At 40.4% G+C, this 15,094-nt stretch overlaps 1 protein-coding gene across 2 annotated transcripts in view; it reads right to left on the reverse strand.

The window, feature by feature from the left end:
• Position 1: 1 nt before the first annotated feature.
• Positions 2–15,094, reverse strand: part of LOC102194708 (1-phosphatidylinositol 4,5-bisphosphate phosphodiesterase zeta-1-like) — a 20,563-nt gene continuing 5,470 nt past the window's right edge. Inside the window, exons 4-12 of one of the 2 annotated variants that reach the window (XM_013909535.1) lie at positions 13,026–13,170; positions 12,613–12,765; positions 10,759–10,947; positions 10,401–10,557; positions 9,249–9,365; positions 5,620–5,792; positions 2,869–2,995; positions 461–610; positions 2–257 (exon numbers count right to left, since the gene is read on the reverse strand). In XM_013909535.1, coding sequence (XP_013764989.1) covers positions 175–257; positions 461–610; positions 2,869–2,995; positions 5,620–5,792; positions 9,249–9,365; positions 10,401–10,557; positions 10,759–10,947; positions 12,613–12,765; positions 13,026–13,170 — 1,294 coding nt within the window. In that variant the 3' untranslated portion in view covers positions 2–174. The remainder of the gene's footprint in view (positions 258–460; positions 611–2,868; positions 2,996–5,619; positions 5,793–9,248; positions 9,366–10,400; positions 10,558–10,758; positions 10,948–12,612; positions 12,766–13,025; positions 13,171–15,094) is intronic. The other variant, XM_005728056.2, reaches the window with a different exon arrangement.

Consider the following 15,094-nt stretch of genomic DNA (forward strand, 5'->3'; position numbering starts at 1 on the left):
GACAATAAAAGTGGTATTTATATCTGAGGAAATGGTTCTTTTTGATTTATTTATATATTTTCATTGTTGCTGCCGCTGCTGCTCCCACATCAGCCACGCTTCTGTATCTGCTGGCAAGGTGTGCGTGTGTGCCTGTGTCGCCATGTGAGAGAGTCTGATACGGAGATGTGTTTTTTAGGAATGCGAGATATAGACGAATAGGGAGGCTGGATCCAGGCTGAAGCCGTCTTTGGATTGGAGAGGCACCCACCTGTAGCCTGGAGGTTTGAAAAGAACAGTACGTATGGTCATACAGGATCATTTCCATAAAAACTCAACCGAAGCACAGATAAACCTTCAGTAATGCTGACACTGGGAGTTTAGGGGAAATACAATGATGCCCCACATTGTCACCTGATGTAATTTAGCCCTTCATCTGACTGCCCTACAACCCTCTACCTTCCAGCACTTGCTGGCTCACCTTTCTTCAGACTCTTGAAGGGCAGGGTGTACTGGCCTACAAACTCACTGCTGAGAATGCCGGTCTGATCTCTGACACAGAAGCGAACGAGGCACAGTTCAGGCAAGCGAATCGTGAAGGACATGTCAGTATCCCAGCGAGGACTCAGAGCTAGAACAGAATTAACAACTTCATTACAGTCGGTTAATGTTTCTTTGAGGTGCTAATTAACATTTTTGGATCAAACACTGGATCACACCGCTACCTCTATGTGAAAGACGTCAACTGTAATGATGAACACAGAGAAATTTATCACCTGCCTACAAAGATCATTGTTTTCGGTATATAATTTATGGTTTTGGGCTTTGACTTTAACCAGTCTTACATCATTTGAATAAAACGGCTCTACATATCCACTGAAGTCTGCTAAAACTTAGGACAGACAAAGAAAAGTGGTTAGCTAATGAACATAGGAAAGCATTTTGGAGCCTGTAAATATATTTTTGTCATAAGTTAGTGGAGCCCAAAAGCAGATTTCAAAGGCAGAGTATGCGATTTATATTCACCTGGAGGCCAGAAACACAACTTCAAATGAATTCTAATGTACAGTGGCAGATAAATAACAAGTAAACAAGCTCTGTTTTATGGGGTGATAATATGACACTGTTGGGTTCTCAGCTTGTTCCAGCTGTCTTCAGGCGAGCTCAAAATATTACAAACTTGACTTTTACTTTATCATGAAATTATTGTCAAAAGTGTAGCTACGCGTTAAAATACTTGTTTCAGGAGGTGGTATTAAAGTTGTCACCGGCTTTTGAAATTACACACCGCCTGAGCTCATCTTGAGTGCTCTGACGCTAATACACGCTGACAACCTGTGCAAAAAGTAAAGTTACCGTTAATTCAGCTTATTGTTCAACCTGAGTTAATCGCTTTCACTTGCTGCTTTGAAACAAATGCAGATGTCACAATAAGAATAACAATGCTACCGTGCCAGTATTTTTGCAGGTACAAACCGCTCTTACCACTCTGCCAAGCTGCTGATCAACCAAGTGGTAAATTAACAAATACAGTACTGCGCAATATTGTCGAAACACCCCCTATTTCTCTACATTTTGTTCCAAAGAGCCATACTTTCTTGTCTTTTTGTTAAAGTAGTCTTGAGCAATAGTTCTCAAAGATTTTGAAATTTTGATCATCTGGAAAGAATCTGATTGAAAATAGCCTTATTGTTTAGCATTTCAACAATCCCAAACATGCTGCCAATACAATAAAAGCGTACCTGAGTAGCAGAACACGCAATGACCTCTCTAGAGTATGAGTATGGGATCATCTTGACAGAACAGAATAAAAGGCAGCCAGCATCCAAAGAAGAGCGTTGAATGTCCCTCAAGAAGCCTTTAGAACTATTCTTGAAGACTACTTAGAGAAATGACAAGAAACGTTGCCTAAGAGAGTTCAGGCTGTCCTGAAAAATTCAGGAGTTTATACCAAATACTGACTTTTAAGTTCATTAGAAATGTACACTCTTCTTGCCGTATAAATAGTATATTTCCAATTTTGCACATGTTCCATTTTCTGAGCATGTTTCTATAATATTTAATACTATTTATCAATTCTGCCCAACTATGCCTCACTGTGAAGCAGGGAGAAACTACCTTTTAGATGGTTTACCAAGCAGTAGTCCCTCCAAAACAGCCTTCCATTCCTGACAATCCTGCCATCATTTTAACTTTACCTGTGCCCAGTGCGATGCGTGCAAGCTAAACATAAAGTGGCTGTCGCCTGCAAAGACCTCAATGTCAAATGCCAAGCAACATTTCAAGTTTCTGTTGCAGTTAGCAAGCTAATGTTGCAAAAAAGTGTTGACTGGACTTTCAACCATTTTCACTGCAGTGCTCTGTAGTTCACTAAGGTGAGCGACCACAAAAAACACAAACACTTGATCTAACAGTGAATTTAAAAGCTGTTGGGATAACTGACCAGCAATCAACAGACTCACAGATGACAGCACATGACCAGTGTTGACTGGATTTTAAATGGTTTGCTGAATTCTTTTAAACAATTTGATCAAGTTTCTCAATCCAAAATGACATTTGTATTCACCTTACCTGTTTTATTAGATGACTATATGATTAATGATCATATGCACATCATAACAGAGTACCAGATGTATTCACTCTAGTGCTACGTCTGGTACTCTGTTTCCTCCTTCTCTCCCTCCTTGTCTCATCTCACTCCCATGTACAAATACACACATGAAATCCGTCCTTCCTACTTTCTTGAAAGCTGAGTGTCAATGATCTAGAGTTAATTCTGACAAAACACAACTTGAACTGATCAAAGTGAAGCTAGATCTAACATAATGGAGAACAGATTGCTGTGTCTTGGTACGTTGTGATATGCGCAGTTTGTGATGTGCCACCTACAATTGTTTTTGACAGTATGTGTGTTTTTTCTGCAGGAGTCTGATGCAATCCCATGAATCTCCACTCTCACAAAGGGGTCCAGAGCTTTTCCACTCCTGGGTAGGGGTAGGTTGGACCCACTGATCACCTGTGGACAAACACACACAGAGGTATACAGTAAATTTAAGTAAATGATTAGTGAGAATCTCAGAAACAGTAAGAATCAGTAAGAATCAAAAATCAGTAAGAAGAAAACAGTAGAGAAGAGGAGGGAGGGTTTGTAATTACACTAGTCTGGAGAAAGGCAGGCTTATCTGCAGTCGTCTCACACTGAGCTTTCCCTCACTGGCCCTGATCAAAGACAAACCTGCATGTACTTATCACGACATGCCCTGCTTGGCACTGATGTAGCCTTACAGTGTCCAGCCTAGAATTACAGTCCCTTTCCTCTTCTGTAGTCACGCTACAAAACCACAAAGGTTCTGATACTTCACAGTCACAATGGTCCCTACTTGTGAGTTCATAGCTAGCAGGTTGGAGTCATCATTAAATAAACCTTTTGCACGTACTTGACAGTTTTATGCTAAAAACTCTTGCAAAAGCTCAAGGGGAAATATTGTTTTCCTGAACAGATGAATAATTTAATGCTGAGATTGAAGATTGAAAACCCAAACACTCCTACCTAAGTTACAACACCGTCTGCTACTCATGAGTCTGATTCACTGAGTTGAGGGCTGTGTTGAGATTGCGGGATTTTCCCCGAAGTTATCGAATAATACAGAGCGATGATGTGAATAAATAGAGGCGGGGCCCTGGGCACACTAAAACACAAGCACGCAACATTCATATTTATGCATCGTGATGTGTGTTGTTGTGCATATTCTATTAGAAGACAATGTCTGACATGCATTTGTTTAACTTGAGCATGTCCTTGTAAAACACTGTCTGACCAAGAAGCATTTTCTTTGTCAGATGTAAGATTTACACAGATTTTCAAAGATTTACAAAAGCGATGTGACAGGAGTTTAACAGATATTCTATTCAGAAACATAAAATAATAATAAGTTAAAGACTGCATAACTCAGCCAAGGCTGAAAACTTCCTCTATACCATGCATAAATGGAGTCCCTGGATGCAGAAAATTATACTCAAAAATATGATGCAAGGTGTCAAATATTAAATCCTTCCTAAAAGTTGGATCTGAATTCCAATCACCTTTGACAACCAATCACTTCTACGTGGGTCTAATATTCACACCAATCCATAATATCCGTGGTTGTTGTTTTAGCAACAAATAAAAAAGAAAAGAAAGAAAAGCAACACTGTGCATATAAAGCCATGCTGGTTATGGTGTGAAAGTGTACTGATACATTCTACATGCTAACTTTAGCATGTGTCAAATGCTAGCGCTAACATGCCACTTTAGGGTTACAGTAGGTAATGTTTACTGTGGTGACTCCTTTCGCTAAAAAAATTATTTGCACAGCTGAAGCTGAACAAAACTTCAATAGTTGCAGGCTTATGGTCGTCAGGCATTTTGCACATTTAAAATCAGGTATTGAAAGAATTTGCCAATAAGTATACTAATATAAAATACTTCTTGGCAGCACGGTGGCATGGTAGCTAGCACTGTTGCCTCACAGCAACAATGTCCTGAGTCTGAATCCGGCATCTGGACGGGCTTTTGTGTGTTGAGTTTGCAGTTTGCATGTTCTTCCCGTCTCTGCGTAAGTCCAGTCCCAAACTCCAAACACATACAGTTAGTAGTGTTAGGTTAATTGGTGATTTTAAATTGCACATAAGTGTGAATGTGAGTGTGAATGATTGTTTGTCGCTCTATGTTAGCCCTTCAACAGACTGGCAAGCAGTCCGGGGTGTGGGCCCTACCTCTTGCCCTAAGGCAGCCGAGATAAGCTTCAGTCCCTTTGCGACCCTGAATTGGATAAGCGGAAGAGGATGGACCGATAGTATTGTATACTAGTGCTAGTCTAGTGTTTCTGCAGATAAAGGGGGCTTTTTGTTCAGTGCTACAAAGGTTTAATAGGGATGAATGGACATCTCAAGCCTATGTGACTAGATTGTTTCATTGTTGTTTGCGCTTTTAGTTTAGTTGATATAAGCTTTAAAGAATGTTTTTATTTTTATACGCCTTATGATCGATCATGAAACTGATATCAACATAATGATGTTCCCTCCTCTGCCTTTACTTCATGTGATCCCGCACTGTTCCCCATGCTGTTTCAGCAGTACAAAACCTCAATATCTCTCAAATCTCTTCTCATAAGATCAAATCGTGACAGTTCTCCTTATGAGCTCAGAAAAAGATATGTGACTGTGCTTTTTCGGCAGCTTCTTTCACTTTTGCTGTGTGGCTTTGTACATTACAAGTGCTGCTATTACTGTCCCCCAAGTTGCTTAAAATAATGAAGGAGAGATGATTTATTAATTGGACCCCAGGTCTAATTGCATTAGATCACTCCTGTCTCTCTTTTCCTAATTTTCTAAAGGAGATAATCTAATTAAACAGACACTCTTGGGGAGTTTTACATCATTGTTGGTTCAGAGCATCCGGCAGGAAAGTATTTAACTGCAGGCAAGAAGTGCAAGGAATAAGATGAGCTCTGCTTCACAGTGCCCTACATTGTGAGGGATATCCACACTTATACATGCACGTGAGGCACACATACCCACAGACAGTCCGGTAACGTTACACCTTAATCCATAAATGCACCATGAGTGGATTATTCAGGGTCTAGTGCTCCATAGGTGTACCTTGAGCAGCAGGTATGTTGATTTACGCTTGTGGTGGCTGCTGTTGGGATCGAAGCGCATCTGGGTGGACATGAGAACCGCCGGCTTTAGGACGTAGCCACAACCCCCGTTGTCCTGGAAAAGTCCATCATTAAGGTCCATAGGCAAGCCCGGAGACTGGAAATTGAGTGCCACTGCAAAACACCACAGGACAGTCTCTGAACAATGAAACAAGGAGACACAACACAGTGGAGCAAAAATTGCAAATGCCTAAAGCTTGTTAGATAAAACAACCAGCTTGAGATGATCCCTGCAAACCTTCTGTTTTCTAAAGCTCATTTTCATTCTGCAGGAGAGAGTTAAATTATACAATGACTTGAAATGTTTCTGCAACAATGGCTTTCATTGCATCAGGGAGTCATTCACAATTACCAACTGTGCAATGACTGAATGCACAGTGGGCTGTTCTGCTGTGCACAGTTATGTTTTGGCATGTGCACTGCACACATCATCAGTGACTACAGATTTCGGGCATCAGAATAGAGCGCCAGATTAAGTCTCTCTCTGGCTGGACAGAAATCATTGATGAGGGTTGAATAACGTATATAAATAATGCAAAGAAACAATTCGGTGTGAACCCCCATGTTGCTCTGCAGCCTTCAGCTTCTCTTTCTGTGCTCTCCCCGTGTGTTGCCGAAGCCCTGTGGATCTTCTGCTCATCTAACAGCAATTGATCCTTCTAGGCTACTGCTTTGTTCCGCAGACTCCTGCAGCTTTGATCACCATCTGCACGGCTCAGCGATCAGCGAGGCTACATGTCAGAGTCAGTGACTGACTGGCTGACTGATGAAGATGTATGAAGAGTATGTGTTAAGACAGAGTGACAGGAACACTGGCAAAGACAGTGTCAGACAGATAAGGCTTGTGACTTTAACCTCATAGGCAATCTGTTACATTTTTAAACAGAGCTTAAGGCCTGAATGCAGATGCACATGTTCAAAGGAAATGCAAAGAGCGAGCTTTATCGAAAGAGCTGATAAAACCGGGTCCAAAAGGTGACGAAATTTCAAACAGGCACGCACTGGGGACAGAGATGAGGAAGAAGGAACAAGTACAAAGGGAAAGACAAGCCTATATTTACACAGAGGGCGTATTAGGAATGAGACCCATGTTGGAACGAGACACAGATGGACACAATCAAACACAGGTGAATCCCTGTGTTTGAGGATAGGGAAGGTAATAACCAATGAACAGGAATTAAAACCAAAACAAGGTCATTAGAAAAAACAATGTAAATATGAAACAGAAAGAACGCTAAAAAAAAACAAACCCCACCAAGCAACAAGACACTAATGATGACAGAGACAAAGGAATGCAGAAGGCAGTGGCAAAAACAACTCTAAGAATGCCTAAGAAACTAATGGAAACCGACCATAACAAAATCTGGAAATGCATGATTTGCAATCCAACAACTTAGCTCTGGGGACAATGTCTCGGGGCATTTGGGCATAGTTCTCTAATATCCGGGCCAAAGTTCCCCAATCATTGCTTACAAATGCATTTACATTTTAAAGAACTCGTCACCAGACAAAAACCGTTGGCGTCAAAATTGCAATTTGACAAATGCAATCCCCATTTTGCACTCACAACCTGCATGGAACCAAAGCTTTCTCCAATGTGATTGGTCAATGCTGTTTGGACTGCAAAAAGACTGCAAACGAAAACCAGAATGCTTAGAGTGTTGCAAATATCGTCCTTTGCCAAGAACCTGTTTACGGAGATTACCTCAAGGATGAATCATGCACTAATGCATAGTTACTCGGGGAGGACAGGTATGTCATATGGAGGGGGAAAAAAAAAGCTCTGACCGAAAGCCAGCTGTAATTTAAAGAAAGGGGGCATTTAGTGGGGTGCAAATCGATTTGAAAAAGATGTGATAACGGCCGGGAGAGAACTTGCTCTGGGGGAAAACACAGATGAAGCAGTCAGGCTGTAGATTGGAATGAAATGTTCTTTTCACAGGTAATCGACAGGACACTGGGCCAGGTTGTTCCCTTTAAAGTTTGACAGTCGGTCTTCTGGGCTGCAGTTTTCTTCATCTCAAGAGTTCATAGTGGACCGAAGTAAAAAAGCAGTTTGTTTGTTTGTGTCAAAGGTATTTTCTTTCCTGTTGACACAGTGGGGGAAAAAAATAGTTTCACACATCAAAATTGATACTTTTAGGGTTTCGCTCAAAGAAACATAAGTGAGAGCAAAGCAGTGGTTATTTCATTAAGAGTCATTAACTCCTCTTATTATATGTGATCTTTTTTTATTGCCCATTAAGATATCAATAAATACTTAGTTGCTGAATTAGGCTACGTTCACACTGCAGGTCTTAATGCTCAATTACGATTTTTGGATCAAATCCGATTTTTTTTGTCTGCTCGTTCACACTACAAATAAAATGTGACAGCAAACGCGCTCTAGTGTGAACGCTCAAAGCGGCCCGCATGCGCAAAAGAAGACGTCACACACAACGCGCTCTGTTTAGACCCAGACCACACAGTATTGTTTGACTGATGGCCCTTAATGTAAAGACTTGTTTTGGACTTTACGTTTCCCGATTTTGCTTTAAGTTATAAAGTTATTTTGTTATTGACATATGGCCTAATAATCATCCTTATTGCTGTTTTAGAGGAGCGGTGCTTCAAAGGATAGTTGCAGATTTCTGTCAGAATCTGCAGATTATACAGTACAAATAAAATGTTCACGTTTCTCCAACGTTGTCTTCCCAACAGTTTCACTAACATCTACACTGGATGGCCAGGAAACGTTGGCGATGTCTTATCAGGCGCTTCTCTGGCACTGATAATTGGTGTCTGTCTTGTGTCAGTGACGTAAAAGACGGATTTAATGCGACATGACCATTCAAACAGCAGTCGCTTTCTAAAACATCAGATATGTATCGGATTCAGTACCACATACGAAAGTGACCCAGGTCGGATTTGAAAATATCGGATTTGTTCTGTTCACACTGTCATACCATGATCAGATATGGGTCGCATAGGGTCAAAAAAGTCGGATTTGATGCGCTTTCGCTTGCAGTGTGAACATAGCCTTGGTGTCTTTAATTATTCTGAAATTAAACTGTTTGGGAACCATCTATTATTTATGCCCTATTCATTTCTGTAATTGGATTGGTCTAATTAATTAACTGCTTTCTAAATATTTCCATAATTCTGGCAGCCTTCTTAACTGCATAATAGATAACACTGCATGCACTTGGAAAATTTTTCTAAACGAAATGAATCTCAGAATCTCTAAACAAATAGGAATGTGCATGTGTAGAGTATATACAATCACTTTAGTAATTCCACATAACAAACCAGTTGCCCCTATTTAAGATGAAAAAAAAAGAAATCTTTATGCAAGATCTCCCATCTGCAACCTCTGGCCTGTAGCATCCACCTATAGGCTACAGGGGATGTTAGCTCATCACTGCCCAGTATCTCTACTGTAACGCATTCGTGAGTTCAGACGTCAAACTCTGACTCTGCTTTGCTGCTGTAACGAATCAGCCATTTCAAATGGGAGCTGTCTGACTAAAATATCTTTTGTGTACATAATGAGCGAGTATCTGAGTATTCCATGTGAGTCTTCCAACTCACCGAGCTGAGAACCGACATTCCAAAATTCCACAGGTTTATAGTTTGAGGAAGACATCCTCAAGCCCGTTGGATAAATCCTACTGAGGAACTTCTGGTTGTGTTCAACAAAATCCGAACCTGAAAGAGAGACGAGACAAACAATGCATCAATGACAATGGTCACATTAATCAGAATGCCGATTAAGACTTGACAGCTGTTGATTTGTTTAATGGAACCACATGACACATTATCTGTAGGGATTTGATTTGTCCTCAGCAGATTATAGACATATCCCACTATTTCTCATTGGAATGATTAAAATTCATTACACTACAGCTCAAGCTTTTGGTTTTGTCAACCTTAATGTGTTGTTTTTATTCAAATATAAAGAATTGCAATTGTAAAACATTGCAGAAAGTGAATCGCTATACTGTTTAATGTAAAAAAAGGGAAGATAATGTCTCAAGAAATTACATTTTGATCCATGTATAATTTTCCTCCTTCTGAGGACTGAAAAGCATGGCACACAGCTTCAGTCTATACATTATCTTTAACACAGTAGCTGTTTGATTTTCCTGCAGAGATTGTCAAAACCACCACGCTTTTGAGCTAGATTTGCAGAGACTGCTCATGGTTGCTGACACCCAAGTCAACCAGCTCATAATGTAGCTGTATGTGTGGAAAAGTGTCATTCCTCCTCAGCAGGAAACAGATTTCATTTCTCTTTATCACTTTGTTTCTCCAGTATGCTGCGGCTTAGCGGCGTGCTGACACTTTAACTGATTATCCGCTGATTTGAACCTCTGAGGGCTCTTTTCACTTCCCCAGCAATGAAAGTACGAGTCACATTTCTGGGTTTTTGTTCTCATGCTTTATTCCTTAAAATTACTTCCTTCTAACGTATATGTCATGTTCAATATGCCTTTGCTGTTCTGGGAATTTATAGCCAGTATACTGTAATTGCATTTTCCATCCGAAGACTCCTGGATGAGAAATGTAATTATGCACACTGAGCACTTTGCAAAAGTGGGATGATAAATCAAGAGAAATCTGCTGGGATCACCCGAATAATATTTTGTAACATTCACAATTACAAATACGCATCCTTTATTACTTTAATCTATAAATCCTACTTCTCCTGTTTAATGATTTCAAATCAATAAATGACTCTACCTGAAGCTTTGAGTAGCTTGCAAGCCTTCTTCTCTTCCATAGATGTGTTCTCATAACAGTTTTGATTGTCCCTGGAGTGACTAAAACTGATGAACTTGACAGACCTTGTGTATATAACAAGGTCAGACAAAGCCTCAGCTACCACCACCTTCTTCTTCTACTCAATGCATTAAGGACAGAAGAGACAAACAAAAAACACCATTGAAATTCCAGTAACAGTTCCAGGTTGAAAGCTATGCCTTTTTGCCCTCATGCAAAATGCCTTTACCTTTACATTTCAAACATTATTTTTTGTAGATGATTTCTTTTTTAAGCTGACTGGAAAAAATAAAATAAAAACAAAAACACCCTGACTTACTTTCTTCTTTGACCCTGCCTTTCTGGGAGACCAGAACTTTGCTTTTGTTTGATGATCCTCTTCCTCCTCATCCTCCTCCTCCTCACCCTCATTTGCACTCTCCTCTCCCTCTGCAGCATCCTCTGTCTCAATCTGACGCTTGAGCTTTTTATTCTTGATGAGGATCTTATACTTCAGGTCCTGGCAATCCTCCACAGGATCAAGTCACACATGAATGAATGCGAACTAACATCCACACAGCACTTTTAAAACACGCCACATATTTGCATCAGCCAAACTGTTTCTGCATCTTCAAACTTTGGGCACAAACACCAAATTTTTTTCGTTTTTTTTGTTTTTTTTTGTTGTCGTTGCACAAACCACCCCACTCCCACCGCTATGGTCTGCCACAAAGACGCTGTTCTTCAAAGAGTCACATCCACAGCGGGGCATACAGTACATACACACAGTTAGAGCAGATAAGAAGAAAAGCAAGAGAAGCAGCAGGTGTATCAAATCACCGAATCGAACATCTGCTCCTGCATTTCACCGACTCCATATCTGTTAGTACTTTAAAGGGCTCTCTTTTCCAATGAGCAGCAATATGCTAAAAGCCAAAAAAAAAGAAAAAAAGAAGAAGAAACATGGTCTGGAGGAAGCTCCACGTTAAGTGAGTGTCAATGAATGCTGTATGCACAGGCAAATTATTCAAACTAATTACAGATATGCCAGCATTAACAACTTGTAAGAGACCATATGGTCTAAAAATTACAAGCTTCATAATTTCACTTGGCCCCTTCACTTCTTGAAATTTCCATCACTTGTACACAAAATTATATAGTCTGCAGAGCTAAAATTGAGGCTTTGCTTATGTTGATGCACTTTAGGAAAGAATAATTGGTTCTTGAGGGGGGTTTCACCTCACACTGACAGTAAAAATAGAATAAAGTGGTGTAATAACATGTTAATTAACTGTAGCTTATTTCTAATCCCACAATAACTCTGGATAATTGAAAACTGAGCCAAGACAACTGGCTTTTCCATCTTTTCCACAGCTTAGAAAAAGTTGTGTAAACAGCTTTAAAACCCTTTGATGTAACTAGTAGGAGTAATGAGGGAATCCTGAAAACTACAGATTGGTTCCACTTTTATAATTAGATAGTAACTTGAGCATGTGTGAAGCTGCATAATTTTAAAACATGAAAACTGTCCCTGCTGCAGGGGTTAATAGTCAAGATGAAACCGTTAGAGCTGAGGCTCCTACGTAAGCCTGCTACTTCCAAAGTCATAAAGATAAAAATGATATGGAGAATATGTGCTCCAAGGATAGAGCACAGCTCATTTTTGCAGCAGAAATCAGAAGTACCAAAGAGATTCTCATGAGACTGCACACATTCATCCACAAAGCCTTTATCCTCCTCGTCATAGTCAGTATACTGCAGTCTCATTGTCTTTCATACTGGTCACTTCATATTGAGCTGTGACAGATGCTTTCAAAGGAGAAGTCGCCTCGAGTGCCTCAACAGTCTCAAAGTGATGGACACTTATCAGGGTCTACTACGTTACGTTAGATTTGTGACTCTCTGAGATTAAAGAGGCTTGCAAATGCAGATGTCCATTTACCCCGCATGATTGCGGAGGACAGGGAGCCTGGGAAGCCTAGGAAGGGAGACTAATGAGGCCCTTTGTGACGATGAAAAGGTCTCACTTTGTTCTTGTTTTGTTTTGCTCTGGCATACAATGAGGATTTACAGGTGCAAACACCATCATTCTTCCGCTTGCAACAGCTGTTCTACTATTAAACACAGATTCATCTCCTTTCTTTCTTTTTTTTGCTACTCACACAGCCTAATTCTCACATCTTCTGAGTCTTACATTTGGACTTGGGAGGTCTCCCGCAGTTGGGTGATCCAAGGGAGCTATCAGCAGGTTTTCCCCCAGGATAGAGATAAGATACTCGGCCATGACCTCCTGCTGCTCCCGGGAGCAATGGTTTTCCAAAGACAGAATCACTGGATAAGCAGACACCTGTCAATAAAAATCCAAACCAGAAAGAAAAAAAGAACGTTTAGACCCTATTACCAGCAACTTGACTGTTCTCTCTGTATGGTCGTACATCACAGAGAATGGCCTGAAATGCTAAATCAAAGGCAGTTTGAAGGCAAGAGAGGTTATTAATGAGAGCAAATGCTGCTCGGTAGGGTCTCTTGGCGCCCGCAGAGGCAAGAGTGAGTGAGCTGGCTGCTACGCCAGAAGCAGTAATCATGTAACAAACTACATGCTGTTACCTCAAAGGCGTGCTGCCCCACAGTGGTGATGACATCCTTAAAAAGTATCTTGCTGGTGAGGGTGTGGCCATGGTAAACTACGGGCTCCGTGTCTGGCCCATCCCAGCAGTCAATCTCCAGGCAGCGACAGCCTTTCCTCAGAGCACTGTTCCAGACAGAAGCACACACGTGTACAGACTGTATCTTATACAAGATTGCTTTCTGACGGTGGAGGAAGAAAAACTTTCACAAAGAGGCTGGGGCAAATAACCACTTTGCTTATAATATTTTTTTCATGCAACACTGACACACACTTATATCCGCCTTTTTCTCCAGACATTTTCAATCAATGCTTGTCTAGAAGTTATTTGTGTTTTAAATGGAGCCTGGCGCATGCAAAACAGCTGAAGTCTGTGTAAGCTTTCAAGTGCTTTTCTTTGTAGTAATAAAATGTCACATAAGTGTTAAATGTGGCTCTGTTATTGCAGGCAAAGTTCATAGTATCACACTGTCAGTCTTTTGCTTTCTTTGGGTGAGTTACAGCAGACAGTAAAATAGTCTTTCCAGGTGTGATGTCATCATGCCTTCACAAGTATCTGTGCTCACATTCGGTATCGGGTAACCTGCACTATAGTGCTCTGAGTCAGTTACAACATGCCCAGCTAAAACTTGAAACAGAGACACAAACAAGATTGCATAAATACGGGTTTTCTGGCAGGTTGAAGTCAGCAGTGCAAAAAGTCGATCAAAGGCCATTCACACACTTATAAAAATAAGTCTCAGTCACTGACAGATTGCTAGCTGACTACAAATACTGACCATTAGTACATTAGTGGTTTTGGGTGAAAATACACGTTTTTAAACAAATCTTTACAAGTGCCTTCAGAAGCATTTTTGAACATCTGAGAGAGCCAAGCTAACTCTTTTCTTCAGCTTCTATTGTAATGCTAAGTTCCAAAGAAGGCTTGCTCATCTTTTTAGCTTTGATGCTTTGAAATAAAACTAGTGTCACCTTTTTCTGGAAAAAGGGGACCAAAGTGTGCAGTTCTCAACATTATGTTTTACAATTTACCTAACACAATTATCTCATATCACAGTTTTTGAAGTGAGAGTTAATGTGATACATACACAGCCACAGTTACGCAATCTTCATTTTAACAAGTACCAGGGTGCATATTTTAGTATTTTTGATGCATTCCTCGTAACTAGTATACATTCACTTCATGTTATTTTCATCCCTCTCCCACCTGTGAGCTAGTGGGATTTCTATAAAGCAGCTTACTGTTCCTGCCAGTTTGCTTTCCTCTCAAGATCATTGCATCATTATCTAAGTAAACCAGAGCTCTCGGGCCGCTGGGTTGAAGGGTTCGCTCTACCAGTCAGCCAGGGAACTCAGCACTTTCACTGGAACCATAAATACAGCACTTCTGCTTCCATCAGCCTCTTTTGTAATCACCTCCATTGTCCCATAAAGGCACCACAGCAATTTCACTGTCTGCCTCAGCACAGGACTGGGTCAATGAAACCAGAGCGCAAAAGAGAATCCAAATGACAAACATGTAGGCCAGGAGAAGGAGACTAATGTTGTGTTGTAGGGCATTTAGAGCTTCATTGCAGCCATTTTTTGTGTTCTGCTATTTTGCTTTTTTAAAAAAGATTTTTTTATTTGTCATAATATTTTACTGGTTAAATTTGCTAATTCGCAAGTAGACTTTCACCAGTAGTGGCATAATTTTACATATAAATGGGTTGTGCAAAAATGTTACAATCTATAGATTATTTATTATATGACGTTTGCTATTTCTTGTCACTAAAGGCATTTGTAGCACCGAAAAGTAAAAATTTTAGAAGTAAAAAACACCCTTCAACTATGTTTTGGGTTATGACGTTAGATCATTTGTCTACAAGAGGGCACTCGGCAACTTCTCTGTTGGCAACACATGTTTGAAAAGGCACATATACAACAACTAGTCGATTCTGTGCAATGCAACAACAGGCACCACAAGGTACTTTATATTGTAAGGTTAAAACCCTAAAATAAATGAGAAAAAACTCCAGACAATCAGAAGACCTCCTATGAGCAAGTACTT

This window comes from Pundamilia nyererei, unplaced genomic scaffold (assembly GCF_000239375.1).
Source record: "Pundamilia nyererei isolate P.nyererei 1_Seehausen unplaced genomic scaffold, PunNye1.0 scaffold00027, whole genome shotgun sequence".
In the NCBI taxonomy this organism is placed as follows: Eukaryota; Metazoa; Chordata; class Actinopteri; order Cichliformes; family Cichlidae; genus Pundamilia; species Pundamilia nyererei.